Source organism: Nicotiana tabacum, chromosome 3 (genome assembly GCF_000715075.1).
Source record: "Nicotiana tabacum cultivar K326 chromosome 3, ASM71507v2, whole genome shotgun sequence".
Lineage (NCBI taxonomy): Eukaryota > Viridiplantae > Streptophyta > Magnoliopsida > Solanales > Solanaceae > Nicotiana > Nicotiana tabacum.
This window is the reverse complement of record NC_134082.1, coordinates 116,666,435-116,690,685: the sequence shown is the minus strand read 5'-3', so window position 1 is coordinate 116,690,685 and position 24,251 is coordinate 116,666,435. Positions and strand designations below refer to the sequence as shown.

The window sequence follows — 24,251 nt, the reverse complement described above, 5'->3', positions numbered from 1 at the left end:
TGTACCATACCAATTTTTCGATTATTCATTATGTATAACCAAAATTAGACTTTTCGAAACCGTCCCAATTATATCGGTTTCTCTTTGGTATCGATACGGTTCGATTAATTTTCGGTATTTTTTTAAAATGTCATGTAAAAGTCACTAGTAGAAGTAGAATGCAATAACATCCAAACTTTTATAGGAGTTAACAAAACTCTCTAGACATTTTTACATTTTAAAGGGCGATAAATTAAGAAAATATGAAAGATGGCTAGAGTATAGATCCATCAACTACTCTACAATAGCGTAAAAGAAACTAAACAAATTAATATAAAGAAAATATAAATTACACGAGTGGAAAGATATTAATCAAACTGGAACTGGGACTGAAAAATAAAGTCTATAGAAGATTAAATATTCAAAAAGATAAACTTAAATCATACAAAAGAAAATATAATCAATACATTATAGTTTGCTACTCATAATCGCTATAATGCATTGTGTCTTGCTAGTGAATATGCTAAAAATAATTTATTTTCGATGGGAGTGGCATAATAGGTTTGAGAATTATAATTTTGCGTTTATTATTTGTTGGCTTGTAATTATTTTCATAATTCCAAAATCTAAGGAAAAATTTAATGTTTTATTATTTTTAAACTTAATAATAAATATACTTTTCACATGTAAATTTATTCGGTACGGTTCGGTATTTTTTCGATTTATTTTTATAAAATAAAAAATCTACCCTAATTATCGGTACGGTTATAGATTTATATAAAAACCTACATTTTATTAAAAGAAACCTAAAAATCGGTACGGTTCGGTCGGTTTAGTAGTTTTTAAATATTCATTGACACCCCTACTAAACAAGCTAAAAGGGATTTAGAGTATTTGTGTGTTATAAAAGCTTCTTAAGGATAGAATTGTAAAATTAAACTAAATTATTTTCAAATTTAAAAATGATAACTCTTTTTCGAACGGACCAAAAAGTAAATAGAAACGGAGGAAGTGGTCGGTAACATAAAAATTGATTGTGATCGCAGCACAACCAACAAGTGTTAGTGGAATTTAAAGCTAGCGCAGGAAGGAAGTGATGGTTTGGTCGTTTGGACTTTTTGAGTTTGGTGTATCCATTCCTTATTGTCAGCGAAAACAAAGCCTCCGGCAAAATGGCATCTCCTCCGCCATTTCTATACCCTCTTCTCATACTGATTATCTCATTTTTATGGCAAGCATCAGCTATTCAACTGCCTTCAACAAATGGTGCTCGCTATCTGGGCAATTTCTGGAGCTCAAGCAAAACACTTCCACTTGTTGGTAAAAGTAAAGCCCCGAAGTACGAGTACGAGACCAAATATTTTCAGCAGAAGCTGGATCACTTCAGCTTCGCTGATCTACCTTCGTTTCAACAGCGTTACCTGATCAATACCCAACACTGGGTGGGTCCCTCTCGCTTGGGGCCCATCTTCCTCTACTGTGGCAATGAAGGGGATATCGAATGGTTCGCTGCCAATACTGGCTTCGTCTGGGAAATTGCCCCTCGTTTCGGTGCCTTGGTTATCTTCCCCGAGGTAATTATACATTTAATTCTAACACTGTAGACTAGTTGTAATCAGTAGACTTGCTTAAAATGTTGATAATTGATGAATTATTTTAATTTGATTTTTGCAGCATCGATACTATGGGGAGTCAATGCCGTATGGAAGTAAGGAAGAAGCATATAAGAATGCTACCACTTTATCGTATCTAACAGCTGAACAAGCACTGGCTGATTATGCCGTGTTAATCACTGAGCTTAAAAGAAATTTATCTGCACAGGCATGCCCTGTTGTGTTATTTGGTGGATCATATGGTGGAAGTAAGTAGAAGTACTATATTTGTTTTAAATCAATGCTATGAGTTGTGCTTCACATAGAGGGTCTCTATTTTTTTTTTTTTTTTTTTTTTGTGTTTGGAACAGTGCTTGCAGCTTGGATGAGGCTCAAATATCCCCATATTTCCATTGGTGCACTTGCTTCTTCTGCACCAATTCTTCAGTTTGAAGATCTTGTGCCACCTGAAACCTTTTATAACATTGTCTCCAATGATTTCAAGGTCTGTAAGACTGAGTTTATATCTCTACTGACATCTAAAATTTACTAGTATCTATTTGGGAAACTTTCAGAGTAGGATCAAATTTTTTTGATACTACAAATTTTAACCAAATATATTCTCTTATAGTCTTATTGGAATATGTTCAGCTATTTTGATTTTTTTTGGTTATCCCGTTAGGTTTAGCCTCCTCCATTTCATTATTTGAATTTGATGAAGTGTAGACACTTATCTAGCGCCCATCTATAGAGTGGTAGAGTAATCTCGCCATGCATCAAAATTGGATGGCGTGCAGAATTCTTACTAGTTATGCACAACTTTTGTGCAATCGAATACTATCATGCCTTCAAATCTTATTTGTCTATGATTTGGAGATAAGTAGGAGTTCACTCGATCATAGTTCGGAAATTTGACCTATAATTCAAATTTAGAGCATATTAACCTATGTAAATATTCAACGTATAAAACTATTGCCAATTGTTAATTTATAAACTATAAAATAGATTTACAAACCACTACGAAGTTTTACGCCATTCACTTCAGGACCATATTTAATTCACATTAATATCAATCTCAACTCTGTAAATTGAATCTAGTATGCACTTGGCCAAAAATGCAATCACATTTGACTGAATTGATCCATATTTTGCCTTGTCAAATTAGGACAGGGATCCTTCACTAATGTAGTTCTTCTGATTCATTCCAAAGCTCTAGATTAGCATTTATGACATCTATGATGTATCACCTTCTGCAGCGTGAGAGTATGAGTTGCTTTAACATTATCAAAGAGTCTTGGGATGTGATTAACTCGGTAGGACAGATAAATGGTGGACTTGCACAACTGACAAAGACTTTCCACCTCTGTAGGTAAGATGCCTATGACACCACCCTTTGCTGTCTTGTTAGCTAACAGTGTCATTGACTTTTAGAATTTCATTATTCAAATTTCAAGTTGAGGCAATTTGATCCTACGTTGTGATTGGCAGGAAACTGGAGAGTGTTGACGGCTTGTCTAACTGGTTAGAATCCGCTTATAGTTACTTGGCAATGGCCAACTACCCCTATCCTACCGGCTTCTTGATGCCTTTACCTGGAAGCCCAATAAAAGAGGTTAGCATTGGACCTTATACTCTCCATGAAGCTACCTGGTAATTTCAAGATTACAATAAATGCTCATGCAGAAGCCATCTTTTTGAGGAAAAGCATTTGCATCTCAATTGATACAGAGTGGCAGATAGCAGATGTTTCCCTGCATGGTGATCAACAAGTAGTCAATTTTCTAAAGCAATTTCTTTCCTGTGAATAATATCCTTCCGACCTCTTTGCTTTCAGGTATGTAGGAAGATTGATGGTTTGCCTGATGGTGCTAGTGTCCTGCAGCGTATATTTGAAGGAATTAATGTCTATTATAATTACACTGGGAAAGTTGACTGTTTCAATCTGGACGATGATCCTCATGGTATGAGTGGTTGGGATTGGCAGGTATGGTGATGATGAATATACACGATCTTGCTCTGTTGTTCATAATTTGAGTTCTAAAGTCATAAAAGGATGCACTCCTACAAAAATTCCTCCCAACTAAGTTGCTTTCATCTTTCGTACAATGTCTACAGGCATGCACTGAGATGGTTATGCCTATGGCAAGTAACAAGACGACTAGTATGTTTCCGGAGTTTTATTATGACCCAAAGTTGAATGAAGAGCAGTGTTTGAAAGATTTTCATGTCAAACCGAGGCCGACATGGATAACAACTGCATTTGGCGGACATGTATGACAATGTGCAAATCTGTATATCCTTAAGAGTTCCATGGAAATTATATATACCGTGTGTAGAGTTACAAATAAAAACTTTTGAGGTCTAGATCACATGATCTATTCACTCTGACTGTGGATAGAATATGAAGGGGAATAACAATTTTGAATTTTTTTAAAATCTTTTTGATAAGAAAAGAAGAGTATATTAAAACTTTCAAAAGGGTTAAATACTTATTTTTTATTTAAATTGCTCAGTATATTGTAAATTTGTTTATTTTGATAATGCATAGAATATGGAATCAAGTGGCATTTCCTGTGCAGGACCTTGTATAATGTGCAGAATGTAGTAATCGTTCTATACTGCTTAGTTTCTAGATTTTCATTTTCCTTCAGCTTCCTTATTTGAGTTATTTGCTGTTTCTTTCTTGTGTTGAAGGCATTCAAGAGTGCGCTAAAAGCTTTTGGGAGTAACATCATATTCTCGAATGGCCTGTTAGATCCCTGGAGTGGTGGCAGGTAGTCTTTTTTCTTTAGTTTCTTTTGTAGACTATGGAAACTCAATCCAAAAGTTTTTACTAAAATTATATGTCAAAACATTTTGTGTAGTGTTCTGGAGGATGTGTCAGAAACTATAGTTGCTTTGATTACTGAGAAAGGTAATTCTCTGACTGCACTTTAAATAATTCCTCATTCTCAACGCTTTTTTGATATAAGTAACAGTGTACCAATGTCGTCTTTTCTCATAAGCAATCATCATCCTGAGTGAATGCTGCTGTCGTTGTTCTGTCTGCTGAGTTGATCTGATAAAGTGCATGTGACCTCATCCTCTCATTGTTTCTTCAAACAATCATGATTGATACCAATTATACCAATTTCTTCTTCTCTTTCCTTATTTATTAATTTCTATTACTGTCTGAGGCAGGGATAAGCACATTGCTAAAATCTTAAGTGCCAAAGCCAATATGTTTTTCAGTAAGAATGACAATCATTTTCAAACACTTGCTTTCTTTTTAAAGGATTCTTCTGTTTTACACTTTGATAAAAAATTTGTGATGGCTGCCTGCTTTCCTCTTTTCACATCTATAGCTAGTGAGCAACTTGCCATTTAGGCTCTAAGACGCAACTTGATGAAGTTGCAAATTCAGATACCGACACTCTATGAACCTCCATTAGTAAATATTGGGTTTCCAGTGGGACCATGTAATGTAACTGTTTATGTGATAAAAGTTTTGAATGAGACTGCAAGTTCATCAAAGTTTATGTGAGCTGGTAATAGAAAGCCCCTATAGATGGCACTCCAACACCTAAGGAAATCATCTGTTCTGAGAGAAGGAACTCCATTCTTAAGTTCCTTTTGTCTTTTGTTTTTCTCTTCCACCAATTATATTTTTAATGTGTGTTTGTACTCCCTGTTTTACTTTATATTTGTTTTGGGAAGTTCATGGTTTTGAGATTGAATAACAACATACCCAGTATTATCCTACACTGTGGGGTCTGGGATGGTTTTGAGATTGAGATAGCAGAAAATTGTTTGGTAGTTGATGGGCCATTACTTGAGCATACGATCGTGATCAGCTTGCTATCTATACTGGTGAGGTAGAGGTACCCGGTGGAATATTCAAAGTGCATGCAAGCTGGCCCGGACAACACCGTCATAAAAAAAAAAATTCGTGATAAACTTTCTGTCCCTCTGACTGCTTGGGTGCAAGGATTCAGTTCATTTTTCTTTATAGATGTGCAGTGAATACAATGGCTTTGACATCAATGTGTATGTTTATATATAATGTTGGTAATTGACTGAAAACCACAAGACAAGAGCAGTTTGCTTCACCATAACATGATAACTGCACTATTTTGTTTATGTTTAGGTGCCCATCACTTAGATCTACGTGCAGCAACAGCTGAAGATCCTGATTGGCTTCTGGAGCAAAGGTCAAGCGAGATTAAGCTGATCAGGGGCTGGTTGGACAAGTACTATGATGAAAAGAAGGCAACTTTCAGCATGTAGACAATACCTTTCCTTCACCAGAAAACTGGCAAATTTTTCTTCCCTTTGCTAACGTGAGAGACCACCTTTACCAAATGCTTCAGTGTTTTCACCATTCTACATATGACTTTCAAGGGATTAATCATCGGTCGTGGTGCAGCATATGGAACTGAAATGCCTTTTCTCTCCATCATCATATGATCACTTGTGGTAACTATCAAAGGTAAGATATTAGAGCATTAACAAACTGTTACCTTGCACAGATATTTCTGAAATAGAACAGAAGCATTTTCTTCCTACTTCTTAGTGAACTACATCTGCAGGAAAAGGATGTAGGAATTTGAAGACTTTGTTATGTTTACTTCCTTGGTTGCATCATTGCATCTCCAGTCTGGACTCCTTTTGTCCCTTTGTTTTATGCCACTGTTATTATATTGGAGCTTGAGTAATTGTACTGCTACCAATTTTTTCAAATATACCTTTAAAAATTTTAATTGAGCAACAGAAAATTTACAGTAATTTTATATAGTTTCTTAATTTTTCAATTATACTTTTCAAAAGTAAGCGGAGAAAGGGGTTTGAGTCTCTTAACTTAAATGTTCTTCTAGTATTTTAAAGTCGTTGTTATTCATTTTAGGATAACACTGAATAGGTCATTAATCACAATTCACAACAAAATATTTTACTCGAGTAAAAGTTGTTTGAGTGTCATTTGTCAGCCTAATGAAATTAATTAGCTTCTGTAAGGCTAGTGTATTTTTGACCAATTTGCTGGGAAACTAAAAAATCTCAACGACTCAACGTGCCACTATCAACTCAAAGCAAAATAATAAAGAGAAGAATGCTTAACGAAGTCCTCTCAATAAACGATCTGGTCCATCTGGATCAAAAGTTTTGCAAGAAGCACATGTTTGCCAGCAAATCATTATATTGTAGTAAATGCATCAACATAAATACATCCTTAAATGTTATCAGATCAAACTATCTTGGTTCTGAGTCATGTTCTAAGCTTTCACGAAAATGTACTTTTAGGTGCATACCACAAAAAATAAGTGCCAACATTTTGTAATTCAAAAGTATTGAATTTACTTGTTATATCCATTATTTTACAAGTTAGGATAAAAAGAAAAAGAGCATTGTAATCATGTAAATTTTAATATGAGATTTATGCCTTATGTTTTATAATAAATTTGTATAGCTTGTTTTTGGGTCGATTAAACTAAAATTAATATGAATTTCAGTAATTAATCCAAAAATTATTTTTAAATGTTAATTAATCTAACTTAAGATTTACCTGATCATAATATTGATTTTTTAATCACAAGACTGATACACATGTGACCCAAATTTCAAAAATTACAAATGCAATTTAAATTACCTGTGTATTGGTGAAATGTAATTGAGTAATTATAAATGTAACGCAGATGGCCATAGTTAAAGTGAAGCACTTAACTTTTATCCATACTCAAAGAAATCATAATTCGTAATTTCTTATTTGATTGCATTTTCTGTTTTATAATGATGATATATTATACAGTTTCAAGGAATCTTTTGTTTTGAATTGAAGTTCTTAACTTTTCATTGTAACTTTTCCAACTTACAGTAGATTTGAATTTCAAGTGAGGTTTTTGAAAAAGTTAAAGGACGTTGCAAACGTCTTCCTTACACTTAGTAGGCGTTTGGACATAAGAATTGTAGAATTCGAAAAAATGGTGAATGTAATAAAAGAAGAAAAACAATATTTCAGAGAAAGAGAGAAAAAATTCTTATTGAATTTTGGGATGATTTACAATGGGTAAGACCCCTCTATTTATAGGGGGAAAATGATTTAGCCACAAAGTAAAACTCTCTAAAAGATAGACATTCATTCTAATTATAACTCTATTCATAGCACTCCCCCCTTGAATGTCTACTCAATAAGTAATGTGCCTCGTTAAAACCTTAACTAAAACAAAACCCAATGGGAAAAAAATCCTGGAAAAGGAAAAAGAGTACACATGTTTAATAATACGCCTTTTGTTTGCCTCATTAAAAATCTTGCAAGGAAAACCAAGTGGGACAAAACCTTGTAAGGGAAAAAAAGAGTGCAACGCATATTAAACTCTCCCTGATGAGAGCATCAATTCACATCCTAGTCTTCGCATCCCAATCTTGTACACTAGCTTCTTGAAGGTTGGCGTCGGTAGAGACTTGGTGAACAAATCAGTCATATTATCACTTGAACGAATTTGTTGCACATTGATATCACCATTCTTTTGAAGATCATGTGTGAAAAATAACTTTGGTGAAATGTGTTTTGTCTTATCTCCTTTTATGAATCTTCCCTTCAATTGGGCTATGCATGCTGCATTGTCTTCATACAAAATCGTGGGTAGTTTGTCACATTTCAAACCACATTTGTCTCGAATAAGATGTATTATAGACCTCAACCGCACATACTCTCGACTTGCTTCATGAATAGCAATTATTTCACCATGATTAGATGAAGTAGCCACAATTGATTGCTTAGTCGATCGCCAAGATATGGCAGTGCCTCCACAGGTAAAAACATAACCTGTTTGAGATCGAACCTTGTGTGGATCGGATAAATACCCAACATCGGCACAACCAACAAGATCGGAACTGCAATTATTGCCATAAAATAAGCCCATGTCAGTAGTCCCTTTTAGATACCGCAATATGTGTTTGATTCCATTCCAATGTCTCCTTGTGGGAGCAGAGCTATATCTTGCTAAGATATTAACTGAAAAAGTTATGTCAGGCCTTGTAGTATTAGAAAGATACATTAGTGCACCAATTGCACTAAGATATGGTACTTCAGGACCAAGTAGCTCTTCATTCTCTTCTTGAGGTCGGAATGGGTCCTTATTCACATCAAGTGATCGAACAACCATCGGAGTACTTAATGGATGTGCTCCATCCATATAAAACCATTTCAATACCTTTTCTATGTAGGCAGATTGATGAACAAAAATTATGTTTGCCAAATGTTCAATTTGCAAATCAAGACATAATTTTGTCTTTCCGAGATCTTTCATCTCGAATTCCTTCTTTAAATAATCAGTTGCCTTTGGAGTTCTATGGGAATTCCAATAAGGTTTATGTCATCAACATATACGGCAAGTACAACAAATTTCGATGTTGTTTTCTTTAGAAAAATACATGGACAAATGGCATCATTTATATAACCTTCCTTTAATAAATACTCACTAAGACAATTATACCACATTCGTCTTGATTGCTTTAGACCATACAAAGATCTTTGCAATTTGATTGAAAATATTTCCCGGGACTTTGAATTATGTGTGTTGGACATTTTAAATCTCTCGGAAATTTTCATATATATCTCATTATCAAATGAGCCATAAAGGTAGGCGGTAACCACATCCATTAAATGCATGTCAAGCTTTTCATGGACAGTAAAACTAATGAGATAACGGAACGTTATAGCATACATAACGAGTGAATATGTCTCTTCATAATCGACACCATGCCTTTGTGAAAATCCTTGTGCAACAAGGCATGCCTTATATCTTTGTACCTTATTATTCTCATTCCTCTTGCGTACAAAGACTCATTTATAGCCAACAGGTTTAATTAGGTGTTTGGACTACAGGCCCAAAAACTTCACGTTTCGCAAGTGAATTCAACTCTGATTGGATTGCTTCTTGCCATTTTGGCCAATCACGTCTTTGTCGACATTCTCCAACAGATTGAGGTTCAAGATCCTCACTATCTTGCTTAATTCTAAATGCAACATTATATGCAAAGACATAATCCCCCACTATATCCAATCGATTCAAATTTGTCTCAATATCGATTGGATTTATTGATAGTTCCTTATTTTCTTGACGAGTCTCGGGCTCAGTGGTTTCCTCATGAATCTCAGAATTTATTAAATCGTGGATTTCTTCACGAGATTCTTTCGTAGTGTCATTTTGATCATTTGTTTTCCTTTTTCTAGGATTTCGATCTTTGGAACCCAATGGTCTGCCACGTTTTAGGCATGCTTTTGACTCATTAGCTATAAGATTAGAGATTGTCCAACAGGGACATCAATACGGATTGGAACATTTTCTGTAGGGATATGTAATTTTGTTATCTTTTTCTGATCCGTAAATGCATCTGGCATTTGATTTGTTATTTTTTGCAAATGAATAATCTTTTGCACCTCTTTTTCACAAATAGAGGCACGTGGATCAAGATGAGATAATGATGAATTTTTCCACAAAATTTTTCGTTTGGTTTCACCAATTTCTCCCCCTAATTTTGGGAAAAGTATCTCATTGAATCGACAGTCTGCATATCGTGCAGTAAACAAATACTCCGTTAATGTTTCGAGGTAGCGAATAATGGAGGGCGATTCAAACCCAACATATATTCCTAACTTTCTTTTGGGGGGGGCCATTTGGTGCGATATGGCGGTGCTACAGGCACATATACTACGCATCCAAAAATTCTTAAATGGGATATATTAGGTTCATGACCCAAAACTAATTGCAACGGGGAATATTTATGATAATTTGTCGGTCTGAGACGAACTAGCATTGATGCATACAAAATAGCGTGACCCCAAACAAAAGTGGACAACCTCGTTTTCATGAGTAACGGTCTTGCTATCAATTGCAGACATTTAATTAAAGATTCTGCAAGACCATTTTGAGTGTGAACATGAGCTACAGGATGTTCCACTTTTATACCAATTGATAAGCAATAATCATTAAATGCTTGGGATGAAAACTCGGCAGCATTATCAAGTCTAATAGACTTAATTGGATTATCAGGGAATTGCGCTCGTAATCGAATTATTTATGCCATTAATTTTGCAAACGCGAGGTTGCGAGATGACAATAGGCACGCATGAGATCATCTAGAAGATGCATCTATTAAGACCATAAAGTATCTAAATGACCCACTAGGTGGGTGAATAGGTCCACAAATGTTCCCTTGTATACGTTCCAAAAATGCATGGGACTCAATTCCAACCTTTGTTGGTGATGGTCTAATAATTAACTTGCCTTGATAACAAGAAGTGCAAGAAAAATTATTATTTAAAAGAATCTTTAAATTCTTTAATGGATGCGCATTTGAGTTTTCTATAATTTGTCTCATCACAATTGATCCAGGGTGTCCCAATCGATCATGCCAAAGTACAATAGTATTGGAATCAGTAACCTTTTGGTGTACAGTAGAATGTGTCTCAATTGTACTAATTCTTGTCCAATACAGGCCACAAGATAAAGATGGGAACTTCTCAATAACCCTCTTTTGGCCAGAGACATTTTTGGTAATGATGAGATATTCACAATTATTCTCATCTATTGTCTCAATATGATATCTATTTCGGCGGATATCTTTAAAACTCAACAAGTTCCTCTTGGACTTGGAGGAGAACATTGCATTCTCTATGATAAGTATTGTTCCTTTAGGCAGAGTTATAGTAGCCCTTCCAGAGCCTTCAATTAATTTACTACTACCAGAAATTGTAGGAACATCTGTCTTACACATACTTAAATGAGAGAAATATTTCTTCTCTTTGAATATTGTATGTGTTGTACATGAATCAACTAAACAAATATTTTTCCAATTGAACTTTGATCCAAGTTTGTTTTGTGTGATATTCATATTTGCTTCCCATTTTTTGACATACAAAAGAAATATACGAATAAACATTAGTATTTTTAGGGAAAAAGAAAAGAAACAAAGTTAAGACTATGATTTGATTATGTGAATACTAAAATTTACAATGGTAGCATGTACAACATAAAAGCTAGTACAACACAATCATATTTTGTGTACATATGTATTATTCAATAACAATAGGTACTATAAGAATTAGTGTCATTTGTGTACAAAGTTTGCATCGAATTAGTGAGATGATTGAAAACTCATTCTGTAGTTTCATAAGTTTCATGAGAAATTAGCCAAAGATTTTGAAGATTTCAATTAGGAAAAGTCGTAAAGGGAAAAGAATTTGTTGGGTGATTATTTGTGTAAAATAATGAACTTTGGTATAATAAACGTAGTTACGTAATAATATCAAACAAGACAGTGTAGCTTAAATAAATACTACTAATAATTCTCTGTCTAAGCAAACTGAAACATTCTTTAAAACAAATATTAGGATTATATTTAATCAAAACGAACTAACATTATTCCATAAAATAAATAATACTAATTGATACTAATAACTACTACTCATGTAAAGAAATGTGATTACATGATGTTTATTAACTACTACGAATATGCATAAACTACTCAATCATCTTTAACCACGGATCCATCACCGATCAAGGGGTCTATTTTCCCATCAGGGTGCTCAAAGAAGTCTCTCACATTCAAGTGGGTGATGTCAAAATCATTGTCAGAGACAAAATTAGCTTCAGAGCCTTTATTCTTTAGAGATGCTTGATAAAGCTCAACCAAATGTCTTGGTACACAACAAATATTTGCCCAATGCCCTTTTCCACCGCAACGATAACATTCAGTTTCTGAACCATTTGCCTTTTGCTTCTCATCTTTCCCTTTCCACTTTTGGTGGTTATTTCTTTGGGGGGTGATTAACACCAGGAGAATTTCTTCCTTGTCTACGGCCACGACCACGAATAAGGCCACGGCCTTTTCCACGCTTAGCATAATGGGAATACACCTCATCCACTTCAAGCAATGGTGTAGACCCAATGGGTCGATTTTCGTGATTTCTCATAAGCAAGTCATTGTTTTGTTCAGCCACAAGGAGAAGAGAAATCAACTCAGAGTACTTCTAGAAACCTTTCTCTCTGTACTGTTGTTGTAGGACCATATTGGAGGCATGAAACGTTGTAAACGTTTTTTCAAGCATATCATAGTCAGTGATAGTATCTCCACAGAGTTTCAGTTTAGAAGTAATTCTGAACATCGCAGAATTATATTCAGATACAGACTTAAAGTCTTGGAGCATTAGATGAGCTCAATCATATCGCGCTTGTGGAAGAATGACCAACTTTAAGTTGTCATATCTTTCCTTTAAGCCATTCCACAAAACAAGTGGATCTTTGACTGTAAGATATTCTATTTTCAACCCTTCATCAAGGTGATGGCGCAAGAAAATCAAGGTCTTAGCACAGTCTTGGTGTCACAACCCGGATTTTCTACCCTCGGGAGTCGTGATGATGCCTACTCGTGAAAGCTAGGCAAGCCGCGTAATATAGAATCCCTAACTCTTTTATTTAACATTTTTAACTATTTAAACTAACATGTGAATAACAGTGAAATATTAACGATAAATAGATACAAGCGGAAGACTTAATCTAATAAATTAACCATAAACAGTACGACAATGCCAACATACATCTCTACCCGGAATTCGGTGTCATAATATCACGGACTATCTACGAATACTACATATAAGTGTCTGAAAAAAAGTACAATCTGTCTCGGAAGAAATAAAAATATAATACATATAAAGAGAGAAGAGAACGTCGGGTCTGCGGGCGCCTGCAGGACTACCTCGGGATCTCTAACTGGACTGAAGGCAGCCACCCAATGCTACGGTCTAAAAGCTGCCACTAAGGGATCTGCACATAGTTCAGAGTGTAGTATCAGCACAACCGACTCCATGTGCTGGTAAGTGCCTGACCTAACCCCGGCGAAGTAGTGACGAGGCTAGGACCAGACTACCAAATAAACCTGTGCAGTTACATAATATGCATCGAAAAATAAAACAGGAATAAACAAGTAAAGATGAGAGGGGGTACATGCTGTGGGGGAATATCAGTACCAACAGTAAATTAAGAGAAAAGCATAAGAACAATTTAGAATTTTACAGCCAAACAATAAGGAACTCGTAACCAATCTATGAACACTTCATATTATAAATTGTTGCGGCGCACAGTCCGATCCCAAAACATAATAACTCTGTTGAAGCATGCAACCCGATCCATATCATTTATCACTGTTGTAGCGTGCAACCCGATCCAATTATATTATTGCGGCGTGCAACCCGATCCAAATATAGTATTGTTGCGTCGTGCAACCCGATCCAAATATAATATTATTGCGCCGTGCAACCCGATCCACATATACAGTTCAACACCAATCACAACAAGAGTCCCGACAAGGGATCAATAAAGAAATAACATTATCCCAGTAAAGGAATCGACAGTATAAGTAACTACGTCCCAGCGAGGGAAATCAGCTATAACCAAACTTGTTCCAACATCTAACTACCTCAATTAGCACCAATATTCAATCATAAGTAATTCCCACGAGATTAATCATAATCCTTGCTCAACACAGAGAATCAACAACTTAGGCATTCGTCGGATTTATCAAGAACACAACAATTTCAATTTAAGACTCACGGTCATGCTTGACACTACCGTATAGATACTTGTCACCATGCCTATACGTCGTACTCAACAAATAACATGTAGCAAATAGGACACAACTCCGAATCCCTCAAGCTAAGGTTAGACCGAACACTTACCTCGATGCCACAAACACAATTCAAGTCTTTACTATCGCTTTACCTCTTGATTCCACCACCAATTTGCTTGTATCTAGCCACAAGTTACTTAATTACATCAATAAACGCTAAATGAATCAATTCCAATGCATGAAAATAAGTTTTCCAAAGTTTTACCCAAAAAGTTAAAAATCGCCCCCAGGCCCACATTGTCAAAACCCGAGGTTCGAACCAAAACCCGATCACCCATTCCCCCACGAACCCAAATATATAATTTGTTTTGAAATCGGACCTCAAATCGAGGTCCATATCCCCAATTTTTGAAAAGCCTAGGTTCTACTCAAAACATCCAATTTTTCCCATGAAAATTATTGATTTTAAGTTGAAATCATGTGAAAAGATGTTAATGATTGAAGGAAACGAGTTAAAATTGACTTACAATCGATTTGGAAGAAGAGTTGTCTTTGAAAAATCGCCTAAGAGCGTTTTGGTTTTGAAAGAATGTGAAAAATGAAAGATTTTCGGCTAAGTTACAAAGTTGCAGGTTGCAGATGTCGCATTTGCGACCAGAGTTCGCAATTTCGAACCCAGACTTCTGCTAAGTTCGCATTTGCAAAGAAGTTCTCGCATTTGCGAGTTGGGAATTGCGAACAACTTGTCGCATTTGCGACGACTGGCTGAAACTGGGGGGGATCGCATTTGGGATAGAATCCTCGCAATTACGAGGTAGGCTGGCCTGGGCTACATTTCGCATTTGCGACATGGCCCTCGTATTTGCGAACTCACATTTGCGAGTCCGGCTTTGCAAATGCGAAGCCTGCAAGCCTGCACTGAAACAGTTGAAAACCTGCAATTCTCCAAGTCCAAAATCCACCCCGTGCCCTATCTAAAACTCACCCGAGCCCTCGGGACTCCAAACCAAATATGCACACCAACCTAAAAATATCATACGGACTCGCTCGTACATTCAAATCACTAAAATAACATCAACAACTATGAATTTAGGATCAAAATCATAAAATTTCTTAAGAACTTCAAATTTTCTAATTTTTCTCAAAAATGATCCAATTCACATCGTTTCAAGTCTTTTCTTACCAAATTTCACAGACTTATCCTAAATCACATATGATACATGTACTAGACGCCGGAACCAAAATACGGGCCCGATACCATCAAGTTTTAAACACCTTTCATTTCCAAAACTCATAAATAATTCCAGAAAATAATTTTCTTTAAAAATTCATTTCTCGGGCTAGGGACTTCGGAATTCGATTCCGGGCATACACACAAGTCCCATATTTTCCTACGGACCCTCTGGGACTGTCCAATCACGGGTCCGGATCCGTTTACCCAAAATGTTGACTGAAGTCAATTTAAACTCATTTAAATGCAAAATTCATTACTTTTCACAGATTTTCACAAAATGGCATTTTGGATACGCGCCCGGACTATGCACGCAAATCGAGGTGATGTCGAAAGAGGTTTTTAAGGCCTCAGAATGTAGAATTTACTTTTAAAACAAGTGATGATGACTTTTTGGGTCATCATATCCTCCACCTCTAAAATAATTGTTACTCCTCGAACGGACAGAAGAAGGAAGTACTTGAGTCGAGGAAAAGATGGGGATAACGGCTTCGCATATTGGACTCGGACTCCCAGGTCGATGCCTCAGCGGGCTGAACTCTCCACTAAACACGAACAGAAGGAAAACTCTTCGATCTCAACTGACGAACCTGTCGGTCTAGAATAGCTACCGGCTCATCCTCATAAGACAAGTCCTTGTCCAATTGGACAGTGCTGAAATCTAACACGTGGGATGGATCGCAGTGATATTTCCGAAGCATGGACACATAAAACACTGGATGCACGGCTAATAAGCTCGGCGACAACGCAAGTCTATAATCCACCTCTCCCACTCGATCAAGAATCTCAAACGGGCCAATAAACCTAGGATTTGCCCTTCTTCCCAAATCTCATCACACCCTTCATAGGCGATCCTCGAAGTAGTACCCGCTCACCGACCATGAATGTCAAATCTCGAACCTTACGGTCGGCATAACTTTTTTGCCTGGACTGAGCCGTATGAAGTCTATCCTGAATAATCCTGACCTTGTCCAAGGCATCCTGAACCAGATCCGTACCTAGAAACCGAGCCTCTCCCGGCTCAAACCATCCAACTAGCGACCGACACCGCCTACTATACAAAGCCTCAAAAGGAGCCATCTGGATACTCGACTGGTAGCCGTTGTTGTAGGAAAACTCTGCTAAAAGCAAAAACTAATCCCACGAGCCTCCAAAGTCAATGACACAAGCTTGGAGCATATCCTCCAAAATCTGAATAGTTCGCTCGGACTGCCCGTCTGTCTAAGGATGAAACATTATACTCAACTCAACCCGTGTGCCCAACTCTCGCTGAACTGCTCTCCAAAAATGGGAGGTAAACTACGTACCTCGATCCGAAATGATAGACTCGAAAACACCATGAAGACGAACAATCTCCCGGATATAGATCTCACCTAACCTCTCGGAAGAGTAGGAGACTGCCATAGGAATGAAATGTGCTAACTTGGTCAGCCTATCAACAATAACCCACACTGCGTCGAACTTCCTCCGATTCCCTGGGAGTCCAACAATGAAGTCCATAGTGATCCGCTCCCACTTCCACTCGGGAAGCTCAATCCTCTGAAACAAACCACCAGGCCTCTGATGCTCGTACTTAACCTGGTGACAGTTCAAACACCGAGCCACATATGCAACAATGTCCTTCTTCATCCTCCGCCACCAATAATGCTGTCGCAAATCCTGATACATCTTCGCGGCGCCTGGATGAATAGAGTACCGGGAACTATGGGCCTCCTCTAAAATCAACTCTCGAAGCCCATCCACATTAGGCACACAAATTCGACCCTGCAATCTCAAAACTCCATCATCACCTAAAGTAACCTGCTTGGCACTTCCGTGTTGCACCGTGTCTCTAAGGACACACAAATATGGATCATCATACTACCGATCTCGGATACACTCCAATAAGGAAGAACGAGCGACTGTGTAAGCTAACACTTGGCTGGGCTCAGAAACATCCAATCTCACGAACTGATAGGCCAAAGCCTGAACATCCAAAGCAAGCGGTCTCTCACCGACTGGAATATAAGCAAGACTACCCATACTGGCCGACTTCCTACTCAAAGCATCGGCCACCACATTGGCCTTTTCCGGATGATATAAGATGGTGATATCATAATCCTTTAATAGCTCCAACCATCTTCTCTGCCTCAAATTTATCTCCTTTTGCTTGAACAAATATTGCAGACTCTTGTGATCCGTGAACACCTCACATGCCACGCCATACAGATAATGCCTCCAAATCTTCAACGCGTGAACGATGACTGCTAACTCCAAATCATGAACCGGATAGTTCTTCTCATGAATCTTCAACTGCCGTGAAGCATAGGCAATGACCTTGCCACCCTGCATCAACACAGCACCAAGTCCAATCCGGGATGAATCACAATAAACCGTATAAGGCCCTAAACCCGTGAGCAAAACCAACACTGGTGCCATATTCAAAACTGTCTTGAGCTTCTGAAAGCTCGCCTCACATTCATCCGACCACCTGAACTAGGCACTCTTCTGGGTCAACCGGGTCATCGGGGCTGCAATAGATGAAAACCCCTCCATAAACCGACGATAGTAGCCTGCCAAACCCAAGAAACTCCGGATATCTTTAGCTGATGCTGGTCTAGGCCAGTTCTTCACTGCCTCAATCTTCTTCGGATCAACCTGAATACCCTCTGCGGATACAATATGACCCAGGAACGCGACTGAACTCAACCGGAACTCACACTTCAAAAACTTGGCATACAACTGACTATCCCTCAAAGTCTGAAGAACCACTCTAAGATGCTACTCGTGCTCCTCCAGCTGCGGGAATAGATCAAAATATCATCAATGAAGACTATCACGAACGAATTCAAGTAAGGCCCGAACACTCGGTTCATCAAATCCATAAAAGCTGTTGGGGAATTTGTCAACCCGAATGACATCACCAAGAACTCATAATGCTCGTACCGAGTGCGGAAAGCTATCTTAGGGACATCGGATGCTCTAATCCTCAACTGATGGTAGCCAGATCTCAATTCAATCTTCGAAAATACCTTGGCACCCTGAAGCTTATCAAACAAATAATCATTCCTCGACAACTGATACTTATTCTTGATTGCAACCTTGTTCAACTGCCGGTAATCAATACACATTCTCATCGATCCGTCCTTCTTCTTAACAAACAACACTGGCACACCCCAAGGCGAAACACTAGGTCTAATGAACCTTTTTTCAAGCAAGTCCTGCAACTGCTCCTTCAACTCTTTCAACTCAGGCAGGGTTATATGATATGGCGGGATAGAAATGGGCTGAGTGCCTGGAGCCAAATCAATGCAAAAGTCAATATCCCTGTCGGGTGGCATACCCGGCAGGTCTGAAGGAAATACCTCAGGGAACTCACGAACAACAGGCACAGAATCAATAGAAGGAATCTCGACACAAGAATCACGAACATATGCCAAATAGGCCAAACACCCCTTCTCGACCATACGCCGAGCCTTCACATAAGAGATAACACTACAGGTAGAATGACTAGGAGTCCCTCTCCATTCTAAATGAGGTAAACCCGGCAAGGCTAAGGTCACAGTCTTGGCATGATAGTCCAAGATAGTGTGGTAAGGTGATAACCAGTCCATCCCCAATATGACATCAAAATCAACCATGTCCAGGAGCAATAAATCCATACGAGTCTCAAGACCCTCTATCACAACTATACACGAGTGATGGAATCGATCTACCACGATAGAATCACCCACCGGTGTAGACACATATACAGGGACACTCAAGGCATGACCAGGTATGATGCAAAATAAAATGACACATAAGAGTAGGTAGACCCTGGATCAAAAAAAACTGAAGCATCTCTGCGACAAACCAGAACAATACCTGTGATAATTGCATCGGAAGCCTCAGCCTCAAGCCTGGCTGGAAGAGCATAACATCGGGGCTGGGCCCCACCACCCTGGACTACATCTCTACGACGGCCTGCAGTCGGCTGACTTCCACCTCTAGCGGTCTGCGCTTCACTTCTAACACCTCTACCTCAACCTCTAGCACCTCTACCCCCACCCCTAGCTCGCGGAGCGGGCGACGGAACACCTGGTGCCTGAACCATAGCACGGAACCCTGCTGCTGCGACTAAGTACCCACTAATCTCGGACAAGCCCTCCGGATATGACCATACTCACCACACTCAAAACATCCACCTGAATGCTACGGTTCAGGAAACTGAGACTAACCCTGGCGACCTGAATGACCACCCCAAAAACTCTAGAGCGGCGGTGCACTGATAGGAGCTGGTGGTGCATTATAGGGCTACTGATCAAAATACTGCATGTGAGAACCACGTCCACCTGAAGCACTGCGAGAAACCTGAAGGGCTGACTAAAAAGGCCTAGGAGGATGGCCTCTACCATACGAATCTCTGCCTCCAGACGAGGTACCACTGAATCGGCCTGAATGACGAGGCCTCTTGTCAGACCCCTGACCACCTCCCTACGATAGAACCATCTCAACTCTCCTGGCTACATTGGCCGCCTCTTGGAAAGAAATCTCACTCCCAGTCTCCTTGGCCATTTGAAGTCGAATAGGCTGGATAAGTCCCTCAATGAACCTCCTTACCCCCCTCTCTCTCTCTCTCTCGGTGGGAAGTATGATAAGAGCATGACAGGCCAAGTCAATGAATCTGGTCTCATACTGAGTAACATTCATAGAACCCTTCTAGAAACGCTCAAACTGCCTCCGATAGATCTCCCTCTGAGTAATGGGGAGAAACTTCTCCAGGAATAGCTGAGTAAACTGCTCCCAAGTCAAAGCTGGTGATCCGGCTGGTCTAGCCAAGCAATAATCTCTCCACAAAGTCTTGACGGATCCAGAAAAGCAAAAAGTAGCAAAATCGACCCCATTGGTCTCCACTATCCCCATGTTCCTGAGAACCTCATGACAGCTGTCTAGAAAATCCTGGGGATCCTCAGAAGATGCACCGCTGAAAGTAGTAGGGAAGAGCTTGGTGAACCTGTCCAATCTCTACAAGGCATCGACAGACATAGCTGCTCCCTCACTGGTCTGAGCTACCACACCCGACTGAACTGTTCCAACTGGCTGAGCTGCTGGAGTCTGAAACTAGGGAGCCATCTGCTCCGGAGTGCGAGTAGCAGGAGTCTGGGCTCCTCCTCTAGCCTGAGAGACGGCTGGTGCTACAGGAAGCAAGCCTGCCCGGGTGACACTCTCCATAAGTCCCACTGAACGGACCAAAGCGTCCTGGAGTACTAGGATAGCAATAAACCCCTCTGGGACCTAAGCTAGGCCCACCAGAACTGTCTGGGCTGGAACCTCATCATCAAAGTCAACTTGAGGCTCTGCCGCTGGTGCTGCTGCTCTAGGCTGAGCTCTGCCCCTACCTAAGCCTCTAGTACGGCCTCGGCCTCGCCCTATGCCCCTCGTGGGAGCTGCTGCTGGGGGCTCGGGTTGCTGATCGATGGATAAGGAATCACGTGTTCTCGTCATCTGCGAAAGAACAGAGTAGAAATTCAATTAGCATTGAGAAAACAAACCGCACGACAAGAAAGAATAAATGTGAAGTTTTTCTAAATCTATAGCCTCTGGGGATAAATACAAACATCTCTGTACCGACCCCTCAGACTCTACTAAGCTTATCCGTGAATTGTGAGACCTATGTAACCTAGAGCTCTGATACCAACTTGCCATGACCCGGATTTCCCACCCTCGGGAGTCGTGATGTGCCTACTCGTGAAAGCTAGGCAAGCCGCGTAATACAGAATTTCTAACTCTTTTATTTAGCCTTTTTAACTATTTAAACTAACATGTCAATAACAGTGAAATATTAACGATAAATAGATACAAGCAGAAGACTTAATCTGATAAATTAATCATAAATAGTACGACAATGCCAACATACATCTCTACTTAGAATCCGGTGTCATAATATCACGGACTGTCTACGAATCTACATACAAATGTCTGTAAAAAAAGTACAATCTGTCTCGGAAGCAATAAAAACAGAATACATATAAAGATAAAAGAGAACGCCGGGCTTGCGGGCGCCTGCAGGACTACCTCGGGATCTCTAACTGGACTGAAGGCAGCCACCCAATGCTACGGTCCAAAAGCTGCCGCTCCGGGATCTGCACATAGTACAGAGTGTAGTATCAGCACAACCGACCCCATGTGCTGGTAAGTGCCTGGCCTAACTCCGGCAAAGTAGTGACGAGGCTAGGACCAGACTACCAAATAAACCTGTGCAGTTATATAATATGCAACGGAAAATAAAACATGAATAAACAAGTAAAGATGGCAGGGGATACATGTTGTGGGGGAATATCAGTACCAACAGTAAATTAAGAGAAAAACATAAGAACAATTTAGAATTTTACAGCCAAACAATAAGGAACTCGTAACCAATCTATGAACACTTCGTATTATCAATTGTTGCGGCGCACAACCCGATCCCAAAACATAATAACTCTGTTGCGGCGTGCAACCCGATCCATATCATTTATCACTGTTGCGGCATGCAACCCGATCCAATTATATTATTGTTGCGGCGTGCAACCCAATCCAAATATAGTATTGTTGCGGCGTGCAACCCGATCCAAATATAATATTATCGCGGCGTGCAATCCGATCCACATATACAGTTAAACACCAATCACAACAAGAGTCCCGACAAGGGATAAATAAAGAAACAACACTTTCCTGGCAAGGGAATCGACAGTATAAGTAACTACGTCCCGGCGAGGGAAATCAGCTATAACCAAACTTGTTCCAACATCTAACTACCTCAATTAGCACCAATACTCAATCATAAGTAATTCCCACGAGAATACTCATAATCCTTGCTCAACACAGAGAATCACAACTTAGGTATTCGTTGGATTTATCAAGAACACAACAATTTCAATTTAAGACTCACGGTCATGCTTGACACCAACGTATAGATACTCGTCACCATGACTATACGTCGTACTCAACAAATAACATGTAGCAAATAGGACACAACTCCTAATCCCTCAAGCTAAGGTTAGACCAAACACTTACCTCGATGCCACGAACACAATCCAAGTCTCTACTATCGCTTTACCTCTTGATTCTACAACCAATTCGCTTGTATCTAGCCACAAGTTACTTAGTTACATCAATAAGCGCTAAATGAATCAATTCCAATGCATGAAAATAAGTTTCCAAAGTTTTACCCAAAAAGTCAAAAATCAGCCCCGGGCCCACATGGTCAAAACCCGAGGTTCGAACCAAAACCCGATCACTCATTCCCCCACGAATCCAAATATATAATTTGTTTTGAAATCGGACCTCAAATCGAGGTCCAAATCCCCAATTTTTGAAAAACCTAGGTTCTATCCAAAACACCCAATTTTCCCCATGAAAATCATTGATTTTGAGTTGAAATCATGTGAAAAGATGTTAGTGATTGAGGGAAACGAGTTGAAAGTGACTTACAATCGATTTGGAAGAAGAGTTGTCTTTGAAAAATCGCCCAAGAGTGTTTTGGTTTTGAAAGAATGTGAAAAATGAAAGATTTTCAGCTAAGTTATAAAGTTGCAGGTTGCAGATGTTGCATTTGTGACCAGGGTTTGCAATTGCGAACCCAGACTTCTGCTAAGTTCGCATTTGCGAAGAATTTCTCACATTTGCGAGTTGGGAATTGCGAACAACTTGTCGCATTTGCGATGCCTGGCTGAAACTGGGGGATCGCATTTGCGATAGAATCCTCACAATTGCGAGGTAGGCTGGCCTGGGCTACATTTCGCATTTGCGATCTCGCATTTGCGAGTCAGGCTTCGCAAATGTGAAGCCTACAGGCCTGCACTGAAACAGCTGAAAACCTGCAATTCTCCAAGTCCAAAATCCACCCCGTGGCCTATCCAAAACTCACCCGAGCCCTCGGGGCTCCAAACCAAATATGCACACCAACCTAAAAAATCATGCGGACTCGCTCGTGCATTCAAATCACTAAAATAACATCAACAACTATGAATTTAGCATCAAAATCATGAAATTTTTTAAGAACTTCAAATTTTCCAATTTTTCTCAAAAACGATCCAATTCACGTCGTTTCAAGTCCGTTTCTTACCAAATTTCACAGACTTATCTTAAATCACATATAGGACCTGTATCAGGCACCGGAACCAAAATACGAAACCCGATACCATCAAGTTTTAAACACCTTTCATTCTTAAAACTCATAAATAATTTTAGAAAATAATTTTCTGTAAAAATTCATTTCTCGGGCTTGGGACCTCGGAATTTGATTCCGGGCATACGCCCAAGTCCCATATTTTCCTACGGACCCTCCGGACCCTCCGGGACCGTCTAATCACGGGTCCGGGTCCGTTTACCCAAAATATTGACCGAAGTCAACTTAAACTCATTTTAAATGCAAAATTCATCATTTTTCACAGATTTTCACAAAATGGCTTTCCGGCTACGCGCCCGGACTGTGCACGCAAATCAAGGTGATGCCGAAAGAGGTTTTTAAGGCCTCGGAACATAGAATTTACTTTTAAAATAAGTGATGACTTTTTGGGTCATCACACTTGAGTGGATGTTTATTTTTATCTTTAATGGCGTCTCCAAGACCCATTGCATCTAAATGGATTTCAGCATCCAACACTCATGTCATATAGTTCTTGCCCGAAATTTCAAGGGCAACGAACTTTCTTTTCATAATATCAGTTATAATTAAAAGAGGAGAAAAGTTATACCTTAGTCTTTTCAAAGAGCTTCTTGAGACGGTAGAGTCTCGTGCTGATAGCGTGTAATAAAACAATAAAAGAAGAAGAACAATATTGTAGAGAAAGAGAGAGAAAATTCTTATTGAATTTTGGGATGATTTACAATTGGGTAAGACCTCT

General features: G+C 39.1%; 1 protein-coding gene across 2 annotated transcripts; it reads left to right on the top strand.

Annotated features, from left to right (window-relative positions):
• Nucleotides 1-1,059: 1,059 nt before the first annotated feature.
• Nucleotides 1,060-6,325, top strand: LOC107796184 (uncharacterized). Of its 2 annotated transcripts, XR_001650333.2 has the most exons (11): nucleotides 1,060-1,553; nucleotides 1,654-1,840; nucleotides 1,943-2,076; nucleotides 2,828-2,940; nucleotides 3,060-3,183; nucleotides 3,406-3,555; nucleotides 3,687-3,842; nucleotides 4,266-4,345; nucleotides 4,436-4,485; nucleotides 5,698-6,039; nucleotides 6,140-6,325. XR_001650333.2 is itself a non-coding variant. In XM_016618927.2 (10 exons), the coding sequence occupies exons 1-10, from the start codon at nucleotides 1,152-1,154 to the stop codon at nucleotides 5,835-5,837; spliced, it is 1,536 nt and encodes a 511-aa protein (XP_016474413.1). In that variant the 5' UTR covers nucleotides 1,060-1,151; the 3' UTR covers nucleotides 5,838-6,325. The 2 variants fall into 2 exon arrangements, 1 of the variants encoding a protein (XP_016474413.1); XM_016618927.2 differs by having other exon boundaries at nucleotides 5,698-6,325.
• Nucleotides 6,326-24,251: the final 17,926 nt, after the last annotated feature.

Coding starts and splice junctions, on each gene's coding strand:
- LOC107796184 (XM_016618927.2), top strand. CDS start 1,152: ATGGCATCTCCTCCGCCATTTCTATACCCTCTTCTCATACTGATTATC. Junction 3,184..3,405: donor CTGGAAGCCCAATAAAAGAG/GTTAGCATTGGA, acceptor CTTTGCTTTCAG/GTATGTAGGAAGATTGATGG. Junction 4,486..5,697: donor TGCTTTGATTACTGAGAAAG/GTAATTCTCTGA, acceptor GTTTATGTTTAG/GTGCCCATCACTTAGATCTA.